The 24,786-nt window shown below is 40.4% G+C and overlaps 1 protein-coding gene across 3 annotated transcripts; it reads left to right on the top strand.

The window, feature by feature from the left end:
* Positions 1-104: 104 nt before the first annotated feature.
* On the top strand, positions 105-24,786 carry LOC132621506 (uncharacterized). 3 transcript variants are annotated; one of them, XM_060335804.1, is made up of 7 exons: positions 105-880; positions 5,301-5,403; positions 5,536-5,601; positions 19,222-19,395; positions 19,473-19,569; positions 21,146-21,274; positions 24,516-24,786. In XM_060335804.1, the coding sequence occupies exons 1-6, from the start codon at positions 316-318 to the stop codon at positions 21,266-21,268; spliced, it is 1,128 nt and encodes a 375-aa protein (XP_060191787.1). In that variant the 5' UTR covers positions 105-315; the 3' UTR covers positions 21,269-21,274; positions 24,516-24,786. The 3 variants fall into 3 exon arrangements, with proteins under 3 accessions (XP_060191787.1, XP_060191786.1, XP_060191785.1); XM_060335803.1 differs by having other exon boundaries at positions 21,146-21,278; XM_060335802.1 differs by lacking the exon at positions 24,516-24,786 and having other exon boundaries at positions 21,146-21,572.

Raw genomic sequence — 24,786 nt, 5'->3', positions numbered from 1 at the left:
TAGCAAGGAGGGGACATTAAGTTTGACATGGCACGAGTTGATTGGTAACAACCATGTCAATTACCCCAAGTTTTGGTGCCACCTTTAGATCTACCTTTTTTCGTATTTTTTAGAAACATAAATGCTGAAAAATAAAGTGAAAGACATGTAAAGATTGAGTTAGAGAAGAAGAGTCCCAATCAGTTTCACATTCTTTCAAACAAACAAATTCTTGAGTCCAATTTGTCAACTAATTGTAGGTAAGAATAAGATCTCGTGTGAAGTCTTTTCTTTGCTTCCTTGTTGAATCTTCGTTGATACACATTAGATGAGGAGATGGGCAAAGCTTCAGTGATTATCTACATTACGGTTGCTGTACTCCTCCTACTCTTCCTCTCCCAGTCTCCTTCTTCCAACAAAGCTAAGCGTACCCGCCATGGTCATCGCCGACTCAAACTACGCTCCAACTTCACTTTTGACCCTTCACATTCACATGAACGCATTCCCTTTGACCCATTAGTTGCTAAAATAGAGCGCCAACGTGAGGATAAAGAATGGGAGAAGCAATACATTGACAGCCATCATCCTGAATTAGTACACGAACATGCTCCTGCTCAAGAATCACAGCCTGAATGGGAAGACTTTATGGACGCTGAAGATTATTTGAATGATGAAGATAAGTTCAATGTGACTGATAGGCTTGTATTGTTGTTCCCAAAGATTGATGTGGATCCATCTGATGGTTTTGTGAGTGAGCATGAGTTGACTGAGTGGAATCTAGAGCAGAGTAGGAAGGAGGTCTTGCATAGGACTCAAAGAGATATGGAAGTTCATGACAAGAATCATGATGCTTTTGTCTCTTTCCATGAATATGAGCCTCCCAGTTGGGTTCGCAATTCAGGTCACTCTTTCTATCTTGTTTTAATTTCAAGAAAGCTCTTTTTTGTTTAATAACCTGCATTGCTTTATGCCACTCTATTTTTCTGAATTGGCTTGTTGCATTCCTATCTTAGGAGGTTTTTTAATTCGCATTGGTAGTAGTCTCTCAATTGATTGTCTTCACTGCTGCTTATCTTAGAAATGGTGAAGTAGATGGGTATGAATACAACAACAACATACGTAGTGTAATCCCACAAGCGGGGCCTCACCCCTACCTTTGTGGGGTAGAGAGGTTGTTTGCAATAGACCCTCGACACAAAGATGCTAGAAAGTAAAAAAATAACGGCAGCAAGGTGGCAAGATAAACACAGCCAATGAAGCAACAACTAACAATAGAAAAACGAAGTAAAAGATACAACGCGAGTACTAAATAGTAATATAATACTACTAATAAGGAGAAAAGGAGAAGAGGAGACTAGCCCCATGTCTCTACCACATAAAGGTGCTACAACACGCGGCTACCTACTAACCTTCTATTGTAATCCTCGACCTCCAAAACTTCCTATCTAGGGGCATGTCCTCAGTAAGTTTTCATGTCCTCATTAAGTTGAAGGTGTAGATGGTATGAATCAAGCTGGTTAATAGGATATTAAATTCGGATGTAAGGTTGGGGATGTGTGTGGTGTGAGGATCATTGGACAAATGGTTTGAAGAAAGGGTTCTATGGGTGCTAAGTATTTCCCCTTCTTCAATTGGTTGATGGCCTATATTTAATGGCACAAGCAAGTTGAAGGTCTACTTCCTAGAGACAGCTACCACTGCGTCTTATGTGATCTATTATATTTGTGGCAATAGCTTGGAAAATTTGATACTTTCTACAGTTCATGTACCAAGTACTACTGCAGTTTACATTGATAAAAGAAACTTTCTAGAAATTGTTTTAGGTTTTTGCTTGGGTCTATATATGTGGATAGGTACCTTTTCATTGTAGAGTAATTTGGTATGTCATTCTGTGGCCATCATCTGAAACTTTGTTTGTTGGTCAATGTTTGTTTATTTTGACACTGCACGGCAGTCATTGTCAATGATTCAACCTTCTTTCTTTTCTCATGTTCTGGTCAGTACTTAAAATATTTTAGTACTTAGGAAAGTCACACAAGGCACAATTTACATGAATTTCTTCCCAACTTTGTATTTAACTTGTGTACAAAGAACACAAAGACTCAACCTACAAAAAGATGAGCCAACAGGCCAAATCTAACCTGTGTCAAGCTTGCCAGCACCTATAAATAGTGCCACTGGCCCTTGACACATGTCAGTCCCATGTGCAACGGGATCCTAATGCAGTTGACATCCCCCAACTGCTAGAAACATTCAAATATATTCAAATTCAGACTTTGCCACATGACTATAAACGAATAGGGATCAAGGAAACTGCTTACCTGCCTGCATGTGTGCGGGCACGTTAACGCTAGCATTCAAATTCTGACGCCAACCGGCCAACTGATGCCAAACCTGCGCGCAACTGATTCAGTCCTTCACCCATGTCTCCCATGTCTGCGCGTGGCATGCCTGACTTCGCTGCACATCCGGCTCGTCCCTGACACTACTTCGCCTATGCCACAACCACTTGTTGTGTCAACCCTATGCCTTTGCCTTGCCTTGCCATGCTTCAGCTTGTCATGCCCTGTGGTCTTGCCTCGCCATGGTCTTCCTTTGCCATGAACGGGCACCTAGGCTACATGCCATAGCGCCCAACGCCATGCCAACTCACTCAAGCCTGTGCCAGGCAACCTTGCCTCCCTCAAGGTACCCATGTCAGTCTAAGCATATGTCTAGAGAATCACTTCACACGATGTCAAGAACTACCATAAGGTTGTGCCAAGGTCCATCATGCAAATCCCTTGTCACTACCATGCCACGTTCGACCAGATGAGCCGAGGGCCTAAAAAACTTCCCCCGCTAGATGAACTTGTCGCCCTCGACGAGGCAGAACTCAGGTATGCCTGTATTTGCTAACCGAACTTCCAAAAAGACGCCCCTTTCTCCCAAGTTTCATCACATTCAGGTTTCCCTTTCCACTGCACCAAGAATTCTGTACGCCTATTCTTCTTGCTCATACCTGGCATTCGATAGTCCAATATCTTCTCGATGGTCTACTCTAACTGTTTGCGCATCTTCAAACGGGATGTCATACCTTGGAATCAACCCACGATGACAGGTTTTGTTACTGATTTCTTCCAAATCAGTGGAATAAGCTTCAGTAGTACCTTATTACCAAATTTAAATTTCAAAGCACGTCTGTTTTATCAGCATATTTCTTCATCCTCTTCGACGCTTTCCTTAGGCTATCTTGTGCCTAAGCCAGCAACTCTTTCTTGTCATGCGCATAACGGTAAGCAACAGACACTTGCCTCCCATTTTTTGCTTGGCAACTTCTAGTGGTGCATCAAGCTGTCTTCCCAAGACCAACTCAAATGGACTCATTTCGGTTGCTGTAAGATCTGTGCAAGTTTTACAAAACTGTGCACTATTCAACAAATCAACCCAATTCCTTTGCCTTGCCGTTACGTAGTGCCTCAAGCAGATGATTGATGTTTGACCATCAGTTTGTGGAGGATTTGCTGTTGACAATTTCAAGTCAGTTCCCATCATTTTGAACAAAGAAGTCCAAAATCGGCCTGTGAATGTGGCATCCCTATGACTACATCATGTGATATACCAAAATACTTCACCACATACTTATAAAACAATTAAGCAGCTACTTCAGAAGGACAAGCAGTAGGAGCAGCAATGAAAATACCATATTTAGAGAACCTGTGAACCACCACCATAATTGATGCCATACTGTTCACTTTAGGAAACCGTGAAGTCCATTGAAACTGAAGCCCACGGTCGCTTCGGAACAGGTAAAGGCTGTAACAAACCAGCTTCCGTCTTCCGCTCAGTCGTATCAAGTTGACAAACGAGACAAGTTTTGTCATAGGCTTCAATATCATCTTTCATTTTAGGCCAAAAATATTTTCGAACAGTAATGCTAACATCCATTCAACACCCGGATGTCAGGCATATGTAGTGTCATGTGTCTCTTTAAGAAGAGAACAACACAGTCCACCACCTTGATGAACCACAATTATCCCTCCTTTAAAATGCAGTAGATCGTCCTCGATCCAATACCGTTAGACTGTCCCTCCCTCACTTGATCCATTATTTTCACATATAACAGATCATCCATTGTTTGATCGTATCAAGAAAATCTGATTCAATCTTAGTGAGTGATTATATTGGCGAAGAAGTATCAGTGGCGCACAGGTTTGGCGCCAGTCGACTGCTTGGCGCCATAATCCGAACGCTAGCGTCAGTATGCTGCGCACATGCAGGCAATAAAGCAATTTCCCTGGTCCCTATCCTTTTATAGCCATGTGGCAAAGTCTTGTTGTCTTGTATTTGAATATATTTTGAATGTTCCTAGCAGTTGGGGGATGTAAAACTGCATTACGATCAGGTTGCACGTGGGACTGACACTTGTCAAGGGCCTGTAGCAGTATTTATAGGTGCTGGCGGGCTTGACATATGTTAGATTTTGTCAGATGGCTTATCTTTTGGTAGGCTGAGCATTCTTTGTACACGAGTTAAATACAAAGTTGGAATGAGATTCCTGTAAATAGTGCCTTGTGTTCAATCTTCATTTAACAAAGAAAATAAAAATTTCAAGCCTTCTATTCCACTGTTTTTACTTTATTTCCTTTGAGAAAGGTTTGAAAAACTAGGTTAAAAATAAGATTTTTTTTTTCTATGCAGAGGTTGCAGATTTTCTTTTAAAATTAGTTTGTTAACCGTTTCTTCATTTTCTTCTTTGTGGCTGAATTAGATTTACCTCATATTTTCTCAGTTATTGTCCTTGCTTTTGGGCTTCCCTCTCTGCAAAGTCCCTATGTTGGCTTTATATTTCAGAAACACAAAAATGAGAATTCTTCATGAGGATTGACATATTCTGAAGGTTTTACTGTTTATTATTTCATCTTTGCTCAGATTCAGTGTCCTTCATGTGTTTTTTGAATGACTCTTGAATTTGTTATTTGCTTGATTAATGTGGACATGATGTTTACTTCCTTTCATTTTTTTTGGGTGCACTTAACATCACGCAAATTAGTTGCCTCTTATTTTGCTTCCCAAGCCTCTCACTGATATTTTATTTAAGCCCCTGTTTGAGAAAATTGCTTCATGCAGGCTCTTTCTACTTAAACTTGAATCGGTCTTTCATACTGACTAGTGACTACAGCTAAAATTGTTTCATGACTTATAGTAAGCCATTTTGGCCATTGATTTAATAACTCACCGCAATCACAGTTTCTGAAGTGTATATCTGCTCCCTTTCTATATATATATCTAATCCGTTCCCTTCCTTTTTGACAAACTTTGATGTGGTTATGCTGCAACAGATAATAGTTCTTTTGGATATGATATGGGCTGGTGGAAAGAAGATCATTTTAATGCATCAGATATAGATGGAGATGGGCTTCTAAACGTTACTGAGTTCAATGAGTAAGTTTCTGCTGGCCCAGGAAAACCATTTTAGTTTTTACTACCCTTAGCTCCTTTGCTTAATAGTTCTCTGAACTTCATTTGATGATTTCATCTCATCCAATGACTTCTTTCTTTGTTGTGATTTCATAGTTTTCTACATCCCGCTGATACCGGCAACCCCAAACTACTCCACTGGCTGTGCAAGGAGGAAATCAGGTTCATTCTTCTGACTTTAATTTCTCTAGTATAAAGGTCTTATTTTACCTGTTGTTAATGTGCCAATTGCTATGTGTTGTACCCACCATCAATTCTTCTTTTCATTTGCTCTTTTCTTGGTGTCATGATTTTTCATGCTGGCTGCGAAAATTAATCAGAATGATATTTAGGAACTTTTAGATGAAGTCATATCAAGTGAAACAAGGTTTACAAATGAAAAGAAAGAGGGAGGTTCAGGAGTGAGGAATTTGAAATTAAATAACAAATACAACAACAACAACAACAACAGCCCAGTGAAATCCCACATCTTGGGGTCTGGGGAGGGTATAATGTACGCAGACCTTACTCCTACCAAGGTAGGATGGCTGTTTCCGAGAGACCCTCGGCTCAATAGAAGCATAAAAAGGGTGTCAGAAATTAAATAACAAATGTATCATTTAAATGGCTGTGGAGATATACTAGGGGTGGTGATGAAATCTGGAAGAAGCTAATAAATGCTATTTATTGAAAGAAGGATGGTTGGAAACAATACGCTTCACAATTGAGAGCAACAGGGCATGCTTGGAAAGGCATTGGTGGGATGTGGGATGAGTTTTTACCTATGTTGCTCGGACTCTCCAAAGGTATTGTCACACACGTGTCAGATCCTCGAAAAATGCAATACTTTTGGATGATTCGACACACATCCGGGCCATTTCTGAAGAGTCCGAGCAACATAGGTTTTTACAGTATACTAGATTAGAGGTGGGTAATGGAGCCATAATTAAATTTTGGACAGATCTTTGTATTGGGAATACGAGGTGGGTAATGGAGCCATAATTAAATTTTGGCCAGATCTTTGGATTGGGAATACAGATTTGAGAAGCAGTTATCCAGATTTATTCAGATGTTCTGTGCTTAAGGATGGATATGTTTCTGAGTTTCATTCCATCTCCGGCTGGAATCTAGAATGCAGAAAGAACCTAAATGATTGGGAACCGGAAGCTTTCTGTCAACTTACTAAACAATTGAATCCTATTTTAATTGATCAAAACAAGGAGGATGAATTGATTTGGGTGAATAGCAAGGATATAATGTTCTCTGTTAGTGATTGTTACAAACTGTTAATGATCAGGGAATATCTAATTGGCCCTGGAAGATCATCTGAAAGTCTAAAGCTCCTGGTGAAGCTTCCTGCTTTGGATGGATTGTCACTTAGGAGGCCTGTTTGACTTAAAAAATGCTCGTGCGAAGTACCAAGAAACAGGGGAACATCTGTTTTTGCATTGCGAAGTTCCCTGAGAATGCTGGGATTTTTAAAAAAAAAATGTAACTGATGTTTCTTGGGTTATGCCTTTGAAGATTAGGAGTATAAAGGATTGCTGGCAAAGTGAGAGGATGTCTAGAAACCTGAATCAGAGTTAAAGAGCCATCCCCATATGCATTTTTTGAATTATATGGCTGGAAAGAAATAAAGGCTTGCTTTGAAGGAAAAAGGATGCATGTTTCTAGAATTAAGAACTCTTGTGTGCATAATTTATATTTCTGGTGTAATCGCCGTAGGGTAGATAGCCTGGATCAGTACATGGATTTCTTGAGCATCCTAGGAGGGATTACTTGAGATGCTGATATTTCTTATGCTGTTGGTTTTTTACTTTTCGTACCTTCTTGGTACTTTATTAATAAAACTTGACCTTATAAAAAGAATGGCATATAGTATGGTTCATTTCAACTGATCCAAACATTTTGGTATCAGGAATAGTCTATAGATCACAAGCGACCTAGTTTTCTCTTTCCTGTTCTGGTGGTATCAAAATGCTGGTATGTGGGGATAGCTTATCTGTCTCTCTAGGAGAATAGTTTTCTCCAGAAAAGGTTTTAAGTTCAATCATTTTATTCAAGCTCTTCTCAAGGATCCATTTCCTGGGGAAAAGAGTTGCCTGTATGGCATTTGCCTCGATGACTTTCCGTAACTGCTGGAAGAAAGCCATACTGAATTCCTTCTGGTACCAGGAGTTGGTCATATTATACCAACCTAATTAGTCAAACCCCTCAGATCAGCAGTTTCTTCCTTCCTGATTCAGAGCAATGAAAGAGGCGCTCAAGCTCTTCTCAGAGATAAGTTTCTGGCCCTCTGCATCGATCCAGTATTTTGACAACGAACCTTCTCGCTGAACATTTCTTGTCGTGTGCAAGAAGTTTGCCTACTTATCCCCCTTTTTAACTGGATCACTGCTTGGGTCTGTCTCCAATGCGTATCTTAAAAGATTGCGGTGTTTGATGTTTCGCTGTGTTTGATGTTTCCTTTCAATCACTTCTTTGATTTTTCCTCCAGCATATCCAGTTTCCCTCCCTGCTATGGCGGTCTAAGCTCCTTGATCATACTTTTGGGTTGATATCGTCTCTTCCAAAACCTGATTTTTGCATCTTCTTTTAGCAACTTCCAATGTCCTTTTTGGAGGTCTCAATCTGCTCTGTGTTACTTCAGATAATTATTCAATCTGCTCTGTGGATACTCTCTTTTTACAGCCAGATTTCATCAAATCTGGATAAAAAGAGGGCAGCCCAATGCCCTAACCTCCCGCTATGCATGGGGTCTAGGGAAGGGATGAATCACATTTGGTTTATTGTACACAGCCTGACCTTACCTTGCATTTTTGCAAAATGTTGTTTCCACGGGTTAAACCCATAACCTTCTGGTCACACGACGGCAATGATTAACATTGCGCTTCTGTTACCTTGTCCAAAAAAAAAAAATGATTAACATTGTGCTTCAGCAAATCTGAGTGGAACTGCACCCAAGGGTGTCCTAGTGGTCAATGAAGTAGGTTGAGAACTATGAGGTCTCAGGTTCAGATCCCAGCAGAGACAAAAACACTAGGTGATTTTCTTCCCACCTGTCCTAGCCTTGGTGGACAAAGTTACCTGCTATCTATTGCTAGTGGAGGTGGCAGGTACCCCCGAGAATTAGTCGAGGTGTGCGCAAGCTAGCTCGGACATCACAGTTATCAAGACAAAAAAAAAATTAACTGGAACTTTAAATTCTTCTCTGCATTCCACTTTTGAGCCTAGTGAGAATGGTGCTAACCTAAGCAAACAATTTTGTGCCTGAATCAGGATAACCTCCAGATGTCCTTATATTTAAATCTATTGTACAGTTCACATGTTCTAAAGAGAATCCAATTCCTGCACCGTGCTATTTTTTATATTAAAGAGCTTGTTCCGTTTTTGCTTTACTTTTTTGAGGACTTGTACTGTTGTATTCCTCAGCATTAAGAATATGCTGGAGATCTCCAAAAAATCAGGAAGTGTTAAACTACAAAAAGATCAACAGATTACAAGGCTCCTAATACATCTACAAGATCTTATGCATCCTCTATACATTGCTCGTTACACCAAAAGTAAAAAGATCCAATACAATTCCATTTTTCCTTCGCCTTTCTTTCTCTTTTTGTTCTGTCTCTTTTTCTCTTCCTTCTTTCTTTCCTACTAAGCAGGGAGTCAAAGGGCAATAGAATTAGGTGAACCATATAAATTCATCTATATGCCAGAAATTACTTCAATCTTTTAAGTGGTTTGAGAACCTAATCATGTATCATGTACGTGGATTCTTTAACATTTTGAGCAAAAAAAATAAAATAAAGGAGGCTAAAGAAAAATACGGCTTCCAGCATTTTGAAGATTATGGACAGCTCTAAAGCACCCAAAAAAAAAAAAAAAAAAAAGGAATTGTAGACAATAATTTTAACAGCTCCAGCATTATGAAATAAGAATCCAGTAATAATAACCTAAAGCTTTTAACATTTTCCATAGACAAGCTTGTGGCTGTTCTTAAGAACTTGTATAGTATCAGATGTATGTATAGTTTATAGCATGATGCTCCATTGGTATATGTGCATTAAAACGTAAGTCTGGTATATCACCGGAGATTATACTAGTTTTGAGTTTCAAATTGTTCTATCACTCTATGCCTTCAATTTTTTTTTTTTTTTGATCAAGTAAAAGTATTTCATTCATAAACATGGCCAAAACGACCGTATACAAGTGGTATACCAAACATTAAAAGATATAAAAAAAAAGCTCTGACTTTTCTCTCAGGCACATCTTTCGAGGAAATGTCTTAAAGACACTTTTAGACTCCTTCTTCCATCTCCGGTGATCAGAGGGATCACTGGAAAAACTTCTCTCTCCTCTCTCATCTTTTTTCTCCTTCTTTTCTTTTCTTTCCTTTCCTTTTTTCTCTGTCTTCGATTGCTAACAATGGATGACATCATGTACTTTGCAATAGGCTCCAAGTCGTATGATATCACAAAAACAACTGGTGCGATAGGAGAATGGTATGACCGGACCGAAAGAAGCAGAAATGCTATAACAAGAACAACTTTCAACAAGAAGACTATGGAATGGATCACTATGATTCTGCGGGAAGCATCCAAGATGAAAGGGAATAGGGTGAGAAGATGGAAGAAAAAGGACAACTTCTCAGAAGTCTTTTGTGCTAGGAACTTCAACAAGTATGGAAGATATATCAGTCTGATTAATGTAAGGGGCAGAAGGAGGTCGGTCATAATTATTCCTGAATTGACATTTAATTCAGGTTGGGTATTCATTGCGGAGAAAGTTGATAGATTCATTTACAGTTACACAGACATGAGAAGGATGGAAGAAAGCAGACTGGCTGACATGAACATTCCTTATGCAGAAGTAAATAAAGAGCAGTAAATGGACTAACAGGCAGGACAATGTCACAAAAGCAAATCCTACATTGAAGAAGGGAGAAGGAATTTGCATTAATGATAGCTCAACAAATCACTATGTAACATTAAAGAGGAGCTTAGTAGGCCTGTTCGAATTTAAGGCGGGTGAGCCACCAACTCTATCAGAGATTAGAAGATGGGCTAGCAGCCTATAGAAGCAAAGCCATGGTTTGAATATATATATGAGATGGGTAATGGATCTTTTCTCTTTGAGTTTGCTTCAAAGGTGACAACAGAGCAAGTTATTGAAGGAGAATGGGCTTAGAGAAATTTTACGGTCAAGCTACAATGGTGGAACCCAAGAATAGGTGCAGCGGGGGAAAATAATAGACCAAGCTCAATTTGGATCAGAATCGTAGGTTTACCCCTATACTTCTGGTCTCAGAAAGTATTTAGAACCATCAACGATCACTGTGGAGGCTGGATGGAGACAGAAGAAATAACACAACTAAGGAATCATCTTAAATGGGCTCGGATAAAAGTCAAGGGCGATGGGTACGACATTCCCAAGGAGGTGAGTATTGAAGATGATGAATTTCGCTATACCATGCAGATTTGAACCGAAGTGTCGGTAATGGTGGTTACCGGAGATGGAGGTTTAAATCATTTTGCACATCAGTCAACAATTACAAATCCAGTGGGTAAAGAGGTGGGTGATTGCACCTTTGAACAGCTGACAGATGGAAGTGTTGGGAGCCCACGTGAGAGCACAGGTGCACGTGGACAGAGAGAGAAAACTGGTAAAAAGCAAGTGGGCCTGAGTTTTTGGGTGTTGTTTCTTCACAGAAATGAAGCCCAAATTTTCTCGTGGGCCAATCGGCCAAAGCCCAAACCAATGTATCATTTAACCCAACAGGACAGACATGTGAGGGGCACGAGGAAGCTGTTAAAGGATTAAAAGGGATTCAAACACTGACCTCAAAATTTCTACAGGCTTTCAACGAATAGGAAAGCACTGTAGCTCCCAACTCTTTAATTGAAACTCAATCGAGAGGGGAACATAAATCACAATCCATGGAAATTGATCAAAGAAGAGAGGAGAGAATTGATCCCGCTCCCTTACAAGAGAGAGAAGATGCCGCAGACAAAAGTGAGTACCAAACAGAGGATTTCAACTTACAACTCCAACAAATTCTTGATGCTGTACCTGTAGCCATGCATGTTCCAAATGAACAGGAAAGTAATGAAACCAAAGCTACAAATTGGGTGAGAGGGGAAATTCTGGATATAAGCAGCAACTATAAAGCAACCATAGAAGGGCTGAGGGAGAAAACAGAAGCCTTGTTCATGAAACTTGATGCAAGGAAGGCTGCAAGTGAAAAAGATCAAGAAGGGAGGAAGAAAATAATTGTCTCCCCAAAAAGCAGAGGAGTAGCCTTCACCAAAAAAAAAAAAAAAAATTCACCAAAAAAAGCAGAGGAGTAGGAAAAAATGAACTGAAAAATCTATAAATCCAGCCTGAATGAAGAGGTGGAGGGAGTTAGAAGTAGAGGGAGAGTACTTGCCTTGTCTTTTAGATGAATGTCAAAATAATCACTTGGAATGTGATGGGACTTAACAAGATATCCAGCAGAAATCTTGTTAAGAGTGCTTTGCAAAAATGGAAGGCAGATGTATATTGTTTTCAAGAAACAAAGGTGAACAAGAAGGTGAAGGCTATTACTAAACAAGGGTGGCCTTGCAGGTGGATGAAATGTGGTTTCATTGAAGCTATTGGTAGTAGTGGTGGGATCCTGATTATGTGGGATAGCAGGGTTTGGAGTGGGAGCCATATAGAATCTGGTCAATATTCTATTTCCTATAAATTTGAATCAGTCCAGAGCTCCTTCAGTTAGCACCTAACAGGGGTTTATGCTCCACATACAAGAATGGAAAAGCTGAAATGCTGGGAAGAAATTACAGTTGTCAGAGTTTTGTGAAGGACCTTGGGTAACTTGTGGAGACTTCAACACTGTCAGATTCATGGTGGAAAGAAGAGGCTATAGCAGGATCACAAATGTGATGAATGATTTTTCCAGCTGGATAGAAGAACTGGAACTACATGAGTCCCACTTAAATGGTGGGAGTTTTACTTGGTTTAGGGGAATTTATCACCACAGTGCAGCCAGAATAGACAGATTCCTATATTCTATGGAATGGGAGGAAAGCTTCAAGAACATCATACAGAGAATATTGCCTAGAGTAGTATCTGATCACAGTCCCATTGTTCTTGAATGTGGGAACTGGGAACAAAAGAAAGCAAGTTTCAAGTTTGAAAACAGGTGGTTAAAGGTGGAGGGGTTTAATGAGTTGATCCAAAACTGGTGGAATGATTTCCTGGTAGATGGTTGCCCTGATTATATTTTTTGTTCAAAGTTAAAGATGCTCAAACAAAAACTCAAAGACTGGAGCAAACAACCTTTGGGGAACTCACAAACAGAACAATCTTCTCAATGAACTAGCTGAGATTGACTTAGCTCAGGATCAAAGAGAGCTGTCTCGAGATGAGATGATGATAAGGACAACAGTTCTTGTCGAATTGGAAGAACTGGCTAAGAATGAGGAGCAGTTGGAGGCAAAAGTCTAGAATACAATGGCTAAAGCAGGGGGGATAACAATACAATTTTTTTTCAGAGACTGACAACTGCTCACAGGAGATACAATAACATAGACAGATTGGTCGTAAGGGGGGAGGAAATAACATAACCAGCAGAAATCAAAATGGTAATGATAGAGTTTTACAAGAAACTTTATTTAGAAACTGAAGAATGGAGGCAATCATTTGAACTTGTTGACTGTCCAAAAAATTCCACCTGAAGAGAAAAACTAGCTCCAAAGCCATTTACAGAAACAGAAGTTTTGCAAATTGTAGACCACTGTGATGGTGACAAAGCACCTGGGCTTGATGGTTTCACTATGAGTTTCTTCAAAGCATGCTGAGCAATAATAAAAGATGAACTGATGTTGACTATCCAAAACTTCCTTTAGAATGAGTTTTTTGAGAAATCCCTTAATGCTACATTTATAGCTCTTACCCCCAAGAAACATGGAGTAGCGGAACTAAAAGATTTTAGACCTATAAGTCTGATTTGGGGGGGGGGGGGGGTACAAAATAATGTCTAAGTTGCTAACAGTGATAGATAAATTGGTGGATGTCCACCAAATGGCTTTCTTGAAAGAAAGACAAATTTTGGATGCAACTTTACTAGCAAATGAGCTGATGGACTCTAGGGTGAGACAGAATACTCCGGGAATTCTTTTTTTTTTTTTTTGAAACTGGTAACTGGATTGTATTCCATATGAACAAAACAGTACATAGGTTGTACTGAAACCATATCTACAAAAGTACTCTAAGACTCTACTATTCTAATCCTATATTGAATCTAATACATCAATAATGGAAATAGTATCATCTGAGTAGGCCTGATTACACCAAAAACAAAGCAATAAAATACAATTCAACTTGACCTTCTGCACTCCATTCTCTATACTCTCAAAACATCTGGAGTTTCTCTCCTTCCATATTGCCCACCATATGCTGGCAGGGACCATTCTCCATCTATTTTTGTTCTTTGCCTGCAATCCTGCCTCTTCCCAACTCTTTAGAGCCTCTGAAACCTTGCTAGGCATAGTCCAGGCTATACCTTTGAGATTTAAAAATATTCTCCAAAGCTGTTGTGTAAACTTGCAGTGTAGAAACAGATGGTTAACTGTCTCTGCTGTTTCTCCACATAGGAAACATCTAGAGCATAAAATTATCCCCCTTTTCATCAAATTATCCTGTGTAAGAACTGCTTCTTTAGGTAAAAGCCACACAAAGCAGCTAACTTTATGTGGGATTTTGGATCTCCAAATGTGTTTCCAGGGCCAGTTGGTAATCTGTTGAATTGATTGATTCATCATCCTGTAGGCTGAACTAACTTTGAACACTCCTTTTTTATTCCCCAACCACCAAAAAACATCCTCTCCTAGCTGAAGTCCCTTAAATTGTTGCAATATGTTAAGAAAATCAGCCACTCTTTGTATCTCCCAATCATTGATTTGCCTTCTGAAAGTGAAATTCCATCCTTGAGGTGTCCACAAATCAGCCACAGTCCTTTGATGATCAAAGACAATGTTGTATATGTCTGGAAATAGTGTTTCCAGATGACCAGCCTCAAGCCAATTATCCTTCCAGAATCTGGTTTTGACCCCATTCACTACTTTGATCTTGGAGTTGCACTTAACTTCATTCCATAAGGCTCTTATGGATCTCCACAGACTAACCCCATATGGTGTGGTAACCTCCTTTGTCATCCAGCTATCTTCCTCTTCATATTTTGCATTGATAACTTTTCTCCATAAAAGTTGATTTTCATTGGCATACTTCCATAGCCACTTCATTCTGAGTGCTTTGCTCTGCATGTAAACTACATATAGAGAAGGCTTATGATCATGTAAATTGGAGATATCTCTTGAAGATTCTCAAGGATATGGGATTTGGCAACAAGTGGTTGAATTGTATTAAATTTTGCATATCCAATGTTAAATTTTCACTTATCATCAATGGAGATACTGAAGGATTTTTTAATTCTCAAAGAGGATTGAGACAGGGAGATCCTCTCTCCCCTTTCCTTTTCATTTTAGCCATGGAGGGGCTCAATCACGGGATCAAGAAAGCAAATGTAAATGGGTGGATGAAGGGTTTCAGGGCTCTAACAAATAGGGTTCATGCCATGGAAGTAACTCATCTGCTGTATGCAGATGATTCTCTGGTCTTTTGTGAAGCTGAGGTATTACAAGTCAGGCATCTGAGGGTTATGCTTACCATTTTTGAAGGTATTTCTGGGCTGCATGTAAACTGGCACAAGAGCCATTTTGTTCCAGTGAATCAAGTTGGTAACCTACAGGAGATAGCTGAGAACTTAGGCTGCCAAGTGGGATCTCTGCCCACAAAATACCTGGGCTTGCCCCTGGGTGCTATGAACAAAGAATTGGAAATTTGGTGTGAGGTGCTGGAGAAATCTGAAAGGAAGCTGGCTAGATGGAAGAGTCAGTACCTATCTTTGGGGGGGTAGAGTGACACTGATAAAATCTGTGATGGATGGTCTCCTTTCTTACATGACGAGCTTATTCCCAGTTCCAAAAAGCATTGAAAAGAAGTTTAATCAACTGAGAAGAAACTTCCTCTGGCATGGTAACAAAAAAAAGAAAGGACATAATCTGGTGAGTTGGGATGATGTGACACTTAGTAAAACTCAAGGAGGTTTGGGGATAAAGAACTTATGTATACAGAATAACTGTCTACTACTTAAGTGACTATGGAGATTCTGCTTTGAAGATAGGGCCCTCTGGAAAAGATTCATTGCACAGAAATATGGTCTTCTAAATCAGTGGACCACTTTGGAAGTTGATGGAACCTTTGGGTGTAGTGTATGGAAGACAATTAGAAGGTTGTGGCCCTTGCTCAATACTAATATGCACATAAAGGTGGGGAATGGACTAAAAACATATTTTTGGAATGAAAAATGGATAAGAGATACTAGTCTAAAAGAGCTGTTCCCGGACTTATACATCACAAGCCTTCAAAAGAATGCTACTATCTTTCAAATGTGGAGCAATCAAGTGTGGAATTTGATTTTTAGAAGAGCCTTGAATGATTGGGAAATAGACAGAGTAACAAACCTTCTCCAGATTTTAGGTACCTTCCAGGGCACCTTAATTGGCCCTGATAGACCTGTCTGGGAGCTGCATAACAAGGGAGATTTCACAGTAAAATCTTGTTATTGGAATATGAATAGCAATCAATTAATGCTAGTAGACTGGCCTTGAAAGCTAATTTGGAAGGTCAAAGTTCCTCATAAGGTAGCCTGTTTTACATGGTTGGTAATCCGAAGAGCATGCCTAACTCATGAAGCTTTACAAAGAAGAGGTACTCAGATTTGCTCAAGGTGTTTTATGTCTGGACAAGAAACAGAGATCAATGGCCACCTGTTCCTATATTGCAAAACAACTGTAAATCTGTGGAGCATGTTCTCATGTTTACTTGGAGTGAGTTGGGTCATGCCAAAGACCACTTTTGAACTTTTGAACAGCCGGAAAGGAATTGGAAAAAGAAGATCTAAGGAGAACTGGTGGGAGAGCATACCAGCACGGATCTGGTGGACATTATGGAAAGAAAGGAATGCAAGATGTTTTCATGATAATGGCAGCAACACTCAAAAGATCAAGATGAAGTGCCTTAGTTTACTTTATTTTTGGTGTAAACAGGATATGGTGGGGGAAGCAGAATCCTTAGTTGATTTCATAGGACATCTGTAAAGTCTAGTTTTTTCTTGTTTTAGGGTAGTTTCAGACTACCGAGGGATGTAAGTTTATACCTCATCACCCCTATGAGGAGTTTTTTGTGTGAATACAAAAAAAGTGGTATACCAAAAAAGTAGAGAATTTACAAAATATGATCCTCTACAAACTCCACCCAATCATCTATACAACAAGGGACCTTCTGTGTGCACCAAAAGAAAATAGGGGAACAGAGACTACTCTTCAACGGAGAAAAACTCGACTCTACACCTTCGAAAGCTCTTCTATATCTCTCTCTCCAGACAATCCACATTAGTGCAAGTGGTACCATATTCCAAGCCCTTCGTCTTCTCCTTCTTCTCACGCTCTCTCTCCAGACAATCCACATTAGTGCAAGTGGTACCATATTCCAAGCCTTTCGTCTTCTCCTTCTTCTCACGCTATTCCAACTGAACTTTAACTCTCTCACAGTGTTTGGCATTGCCCATGAAGTGCCAAACCACCCTAGCATATCCCACCGTAACCTCTCGTATCATATATCTTTACTAAATGTGACATTGAGAATAGATAGCCTGCAATGTGGAAGAAGGTGATCCACATCCTCGCCCGTCTCCTTACACGTATATCACCAACTGACGCAGACAACCTTGCTCTTTCTAAGATTTTCCCCATTCAAAATCACCCCTCTGGTGGCTAGCCAAGTAAAGAAGCACACTTTCCTTGGTACCTTTGAAATCCACACGGCGTTATATGCTCCTCCCTAGCCAAAAGCTTTTTACAAGACTTCACAGAGAGCACTCCATTTTTTTCCAAAGCCTACCGCCAAACATCGTGGTTATCAACCGGATTGGCTTGCCTATGCAGTAAGACTTGTAATCTCTGAAACTCAGCCACTTCCCAATCAAGAAATTCCCTTGTAAATCTCAAATCCCAAAAAGCATCTCAACCTTGTATCCCTCTGATTTGTTGAATTGTCAAGTCTACTTGGCAAGATATTCTGTACAAACTCTGGAATTCATCTCTCAATACCATGTGTCCCCAAAATCTCACTCCTCCCATCTCCGACCTTGAACAAGATATTTTCCCTGAAAACATCCCATCCCTTCATGATGTTCCTCCGTAACCCACAACCGAAAGGTAAAGTGATATTTCTAGTTCTCCATCCTCCTTCCCTGACCCCATATTTATGAACTATTTCCCTCCACCGCAAAGCTTGTACCTCCATACCGAACCTCCACAATCATTTGCCCAATAAAGCTTTATTAAACATCTTTAAATCTTTAATACCAAGCCCTCCCCATTTTTCGGAGATGTGACGGTCTCCCATCCCACCAAATGAATCTTTTTTGTCCCATCCGCCTTATCTTATAGAAAAATCTCTCTGAAACTTTTGCAACTTATTAGTGACCAAAGCTGGAGCATGAAACAAAGACATGTAGTAAGTGGAGATACTCGACAATGTGCTCTTTCTTCCTTCCCTCCTTGGACAAATATCTTTTCTGCCACCCTGCTAGTTTTTTCTCAACCCTCGGAAGAACCGGATTCCACACCGAAAGATCCTTGTTTGAAGCACCTAATGGTACACCAAGATGGGTAGTCGGAAGGGCCCCAACCCTACAATTCAAAACTTGAGCGAGTGATTCGATGTCATCCACCTCCCGAACAGGATAATCTCACACTTCCTCGAATTAATTTTGAGGCCTGACACCGCCTGAAACCAAGTAAAGACTTGGCCTAAATACTCCAACTAGATCTCAACTGCATCACTGAACACCAAGGTATCACCCGCAAAACAGCAAGTGAGGCACTGTGATTGTCCCTACACCCCCAACCACAGCATTGAAACCCTTCACATAACCCCCCAAGACAGCTTTATCCATCATCCTGCTCAAAGCTTCCATAACGAAAATAAACAACATCGGTGATATGGGATTCCCTTGTCTCTAACCCCTCGAACTCCCAAACAAAACCACATGGATTACCATTTACCAACACAGAAAATCTCAACGAAGATATACAAAAATGGATCCATTTCATCCACTTCTCCCCAAATCCCATTTGTCGCATAATGTAATCTAGAAAACTCGTAGACCTTTTCAAGATCAAGTTTGCATAACACACCTGGTACTCCTTGCTTTCTTCTAGAATCCACCATTTCGTTTGTCACGACACCAACGCTGCATCCAAAATCTGTCTACCTTCCACAAAAGCATTCTGCAAAGTAGAGACAGTCATGTCCAACACCTTCTTAAGTCTAATGGAAAGCACCTTAGCAACGATCTTATATATGCTTTCCACTAGGCTAGTAGGTCTATAGTTCTTCATATTGGTAGCTCCCTCCCTTTTGGGGAAGATGACAATGAACAACATTCATCCTTTTCTCGAATTCACATCCTTCTTGAAACTCAGCAATACAATCCATCACATCAGTTTTGACCGTGCTCCAACAATGCTTAAAGAAAGCCAAAGAGAAACCATCGGGGCCCGGTGCTTCAATTTTCTATTTGCTAATCATTATTTTATTAATGAACTTGCTTAAGAGATAATTTTGTAGTAAAGCTGTGTAGTGAAGCTGTCTTTCCTAGGTGAACACTGTTTATAATAATTTGGTTTATAATTTCAGGGAGAGAGACAGTGACAAAGATGGTAAGGTTAACTTCAAAGAGTTCTTTCACGGGCTGTTTGACTTAGTAAGAAACTATGACGAGGAGAGTCATGATACTTCTCATCATTCTGAGGATTCACGAGACTCTCCGGCTAGAAAGTTGTTTGCTGAGCTTGATAAAGATGGGGATGGGTAAGAAACTAGACATCTCTTTCAGTAATTGTCTTGAGTAAATCCATCAATAAATCTTTAAATTTGATGTTATGCAGATATTTGTCAGACACTGAATTGCTACCTATAATTGGAAAGCTTCATCCATCAGAGCGTTACTATGCCAAACAACAGGCAGATTACATCATACAACAGGTAATTTTCATTGAACCGAAGTGCCTGTGTCAATAGAATGCTGAATTGGCTCATTACTACTTGCTATTACCAACAAGCCCTTGCATGTCTGCCTTATCTTTATTGCTTAAGCTATAACCAAACTGCTGCCATTGATTTACTTTTTGCCTGCTTAGGAGCTATAGCTAGAATTTTGGAGGACAAAATTGCCTTTTATACTGCAATGCAAGAATATATTTGCTTGCCTGTCCTTTCTAATCCATCTCTAAAGTTACCTGATAATCTTTTCATTATGACTATTGTTAAATAACCTGTCTAATGAACCGAGTCAGCCCGGGGACTGGCCCAATAAGAGCATGTCTTGGGTCGTTTCAGTAAGTGAAAGGTGGCCTAGGCTGGTTCAGAAATTGGGGGCTGGGCTGGGTTAGATTTTTGAGCCTGGTAACCCAGACCGAAACCAGCCCATTAACTGGCCCACCAGTGGCTCAGCCCGGAACCAGCCCGGTTCGTGCCTTTTTTAATTCTAAAAAAAGTGGTTAATCTTTGGTTCCTCCTCAAATTAATGTGGAGGATATGATTGTCCTCTTAAAAACCTTTGATCATTTTTCATTCATCAATTGTACTTTGAACTCTCTTTTCTTAATTCATGAAAGTAGAAAACACTTTTTGTGATTTTCAAGTTTAAATTTCTAAACACAAACTTGCCCTAACCACTTCTTTAACGGGTTGTGGGTTGTGCCTGGTTGCCTCCCTTGAAAATTAGCTCGGCCCCTAACCAGGCCCATTAAGCAGCCCTGCCCTTCCCCGTTTGGGAATTGGTGGGCTTACCCTTAAATCTTAATGTGTCGGTTGGTCTCAGCGTGACCCACTTGACAAGCCTATTGTTGAATAATGTTAAGTCCGTTTACTCAAGAAAGGATTTACTGTCATCAAAAACCATTTGCGCCTAATCAGGGCTATTTGCTCTTAGTTTTAAGTTATCTTCTTTAGAATGTTTTTCTGGATGACTTGAAAGTTAGGCTGTTCACAAATACGCTGTTGTGAACAGTGATATTTCCAAGTCATCCAGGATTAGGTGGTGAAGTAACAATTCAAACAATTTTGTACCATCTGTAATGTAATAATTCTCCTAAAGCATAGGTTTTAGTTGGAAAGTACACTGTGTCCAGTATTATCAATTTTTGCATACATCAATGAATCTCCTGGAAAGTACTGGTCCCTGGTTATGGATGAACACTACAATGTAGTGGTGTCGGCGTCTGCTTTCTTCTTCTAATTTCGTGCATCTTTTTTCAAAGAGAAACTCTAATTCTTATTGGTTAAAAGGCTGTGAATTATATGAAGGACATTGCACATGAAAAGTTCCCAATTTTGTTCACCTTTTCACACTAGTGAACCTGAAACCCTTAATCTGATTGAATCTTTAGCAAATCTAAAAACCTTAATATGGTTGTCTTACTATCCCATGTAAAACTGAAATATTTCGAAACAAAATAGATTCAGAATGCACCTCATTCTTGTTTGCTGATTGTTCTTGGTTGATGTAGTAACTGAGTGGGAATAGTGTGTTAAATAATTCTACTATGGTTTCTCTCAGGCTGATGCAGATAAAGATGGAAGGCTTACTCTGAAAGAAATGATTGATAGCCCATATGTGTTCTATAGTGCAATATTCAACGAGGATGATGAAGACTATGAATCCCATGATGAGTTCCGTTAGTTCAGGGTAGGTAAGGATGGATTTTCTACTTTCTATCCTTTCCTCTATTCTTTTCCTTCTTTTCCATGGCGACCTTTGTTTCTTCGGACCCCCTAGTCTGCTACTAATTTAAGAGCATTTGTCTTCATATGAGTTTATTTCCTCAGAGCTAGATAAGGATGGCTTTATACTTTAATATGTTGGGAGGATGGCTTTTGTACTTTCTATTAGTTTAAGCTTTCAAGTGAGGCAATGTGCAGTCGATCCATTTTTCAGATGTACATGTAAACAACTTGTTTTAATAACACCAATACTTCTTTCAAAAGCACTTTTTGTCATTTTAGACCTGGCCTTCTTTGTTTCGCAATCAGTGCATCAATCTTTGTGTGTTATTACAAGGGTGACTCTTATTCACGTCACTGCACGAAAGTCAAGGTTCTCACTCTACTCAGCCTTACTAGTTTTCTTTTGGTTAGGGACTCGGAATAATTTTTAGCAAGTAATATTGAATACAAGGCACAATTACGAGATAACTGACTCCCAACTTTGTATTAATCACGAGAACAAAGAAACTTAAGTGATTAGGTACAATACAAAAGCCAGCAAGGCCAATGCTGACTTCCATGAAGGCTGTATGTACATATTTATAGGGCTGCCCTGCCTTTGACACTTGTTAGCCCAACACCAAAGCCTATCCTATGGAAGTTAACATCCCTAACTGCTAGACACATCTAATATTTATAACTACAAGACTGTCACATGGCCACACTTGGATAAGGGACAAAAGTATCTGCCAAATAGCAGTCATGGCATGCATGTTTGTCCACTGTTGCCTAGTTGGGCGCCCAAGGCTTGCTTGGCACCATTCTTGATATTGTCTTCTCATGTCATGCTGCACGCCAACTGCACATGCCACTTTGCATTCCATGCGCACATGCCACTGCCTGCACGCCCACGTGTCTTGGCCACATGCCAGACTTGTCAATGCCAACCCTTTCCTTGTCTCGCCTTGCCCATATCTTGACATGCCTTAGTCTTGCCTTTGTTTGCTTTGCCTTGCCATACGGTACCCCGCCTAGGCGCAGCTTTGCCATACCTTGGCACCACTACCGCATGCCCTGATGCCCAATGGCATGCCAACTCGCACACCTATGTGCCACTGCTAGGCACCCGTGTCTCCACACTCACCCAAGGTGCCTTTGTCAACCCACAACAAAGTCCGTCATGCTTGGTTTTCATCCGTGCACGATGCCAACAACTTCCATAAGGTTGTTTCAAAGGGCTATCACACATAAATCCCTTGCTACAATCATGTCATACTGAGCAGCTTGTTCAAGGGGCTAACAAACCACCCCAACCAGATGAACTCGTCGTCCTCAACGAGGCAGAGTTCCAATACTCCTATAGTTGTTTTTTCAAACTGCCTCAATTTCGTGCCCTTTTCTCAAGTAGCAGCACTTTCAGGTTTCCCTTTCCACAAAATAAAAAATTCTGTCCGCCGGTTCTTCTTGCTCATGCCTAACGTCCAATTGTCCAAGATCTTCTCAATGTCCTCCTCAAACTGTTTGTGCACCACAGGAGTAGCACGCTTGGTCGTGCTCCTTGATGGATCATCAACGTCTTCATAGAATTGCTTTAGAAAACTAACATGGAAAGTTGGGTATACCTTAAGTCGATACCGATAACTCAAGTCATTACACCACAATATCAACCTTTGTAACTTCAAAAGGGCCGTTGTACTTTGGAATCAGTCTTCTATGACTCTTGTTGCTACTAATCTTTTTCCAGATTTGGGAGTAAATCTCAAAAGCACCTTGTCTACTTCATTAAATGCCAAAGCATGCTTGTTCCTCCCAGCATACTTCTTCATCCGCTTAGAGGCTTTGCTTAGGCTGTCTTGCACGTCTGCCAGCATCTCTTCCTTATCTCTTGCATAGCGATAGGTCGCAAGGCACTTCCCACCTGTTTTTGGTTTGGCAACTTCAACTGGGTAGAGGGTTGATGTCCCAACACCAACTCGAATTTCAGTTGCTGAGGATCTGTGCAAGCTATAACAAAAATGTGCACTGTCCAAAGATCCACCCAATTTTTCTGAGTTGCCATCACGTAGTTCCGCAAATATTCCTCCAATAAGTGATTAATTCTTTTAGTTTTTCCATCAGTTTGCGAGTGATTTGCTTATCCGAATGTGGCCATTTGGCCATGTGGCAGAGTCTTTTAACTGTACTGGAATTTGAATGTGCCTAGTAGTTAGGGATGTAGGTGCTATATGGAGAAGTGTGAGTTTGCACAACAAGAAGTACAGTTTCTTGGGCAAGTAGTAAGTCAGAATCAGGTACGGATGAATCCAAAGAAGGTGCCGGCTATTGTTGATTGGCAGGCACCGAGCAGCATGAAAGACTTGAGGTCTATCCTTGGGATGGCAAACTACTATCGGAAATTCATTGTTGGGTATTCGAAGAAAGCTGCCCCATTGACAGATTTACTGAAGAAAAATGTTAAGTGGGTATGGTCCGAAACTTGTGATGGTGCATTCAGATTTCTGAAGGAAGCCATTGCTTCAGAGCCGATCTTGCGGCTGCCTAACTTCAAATTTTACAAAGGACTCACGAGTTTGAAGGCTCACAATACTGAAAAATGCCTTAGTCAACTGCCTACTAAAAAAGGAGCTGCCAATGGCAGTTACAAGGGGAAGGGCGTGCCTGGCACATGTCAAGGCTGCATAAATGAAGGAAACATAAGTCATGATTTAGGACACCTTTCCAAACGTAATTGTCGCACATGCTATGCACACTTGCCCACCGTTCACATGCCCTGCACGCTTTGCTTGTCAGCTTCGTCCACACTTAGTTTATTTCTAAACATATCTTTATGCCCATGCCATGCCCTTGTCACAGACTTTACTCACACCCGTCTAGCTCATGCCAACACACATGCTGCACGCCTGAGTCGTCCCATTGTCTGGGGCACACCTTGGCTAGTACCGTGTGCCAGTCCTTGTCTTTGTGAATGGCATACACTCAAGGCTGCTTTGCCATCACCCAAGCACCTTGACATAGTTGCACACAATGTCCACATTAAGCAGCACCGCACATTGCTTCCAAAACCCACAGTCGCCCGTGCCAACAAGCCCTTGACACGGTCTCCGCCCGGCGTCCCGCATGTTCGAACCTTAGGGTCTAACAAACCACCCCCATTACTTTCTTGAATGACAGATAGCTGCATTACTTTCTTGAGTGACATCATGCACTTTGTTTTGTGTTTGCAGGATGATGACACGTCTCTCATGTTCTCAGTTTACTCGTCTACGATGCTTTTCGTTTAGGTAGATGTTTGAAATTTTTATTTTGGTCTCACCAGAAGATAGCATGTGGTGTGACATCAAAGTTTTATTTAAGTGGATTCGCATATTCAGGATCTTCTATTGTTTTGTAGAGGAATTTTAGTGGGACGAACTTGTCAAGCGCAAATTTTGCAATGTGAATATTTGTTTTTATGTTATCCTTTTGCAATGCTCAAGATAATTAGTTTTAATCTCA

The sequence above is a fragment of the Lycium barbarum genome, chromosome 12 (genome assembly GCF_019175385.1).
Source record: "Lycium barbarum isolate Lr01 chromosome 12, ASM1917538v2, whole genome shotgun sequence".
Classification (NCBI taxonomy): Eukaryota; Viridiplantae; Streptophyta; class Magnoliopsida; order Solanales; family Solanaceae; genus Lycium; species Lycium barbarum.
This window is presented reverse-complemented; position numbering and strand designations above follow the sequence as displayed.

Excerpts from the sequence above, each read along its gene's own strand:
- LOC132621506 (XM_060335804.1), top strand. The coding sequence starts at position 316 with ATGGGCAAAGCTTCAGTGATTATCTACATTACGGTTGCTGTACTCCTC. Across the intron at positions 5,404-5,535 it reads AACGTTACTGAGTTCAATGA|TTTTCTACATCCCGCTGATA; the intron begins GTAAGTTTCTGC and ends GTGATTTCATAG. Across the intron at positions 19,396-19,472 it reads CTTGATAAAGATGGGGATGG|ATATTTGTCAGACACTGAAT; the intron begins GTAAGAAACTAG and ends GATGTTATGCAG.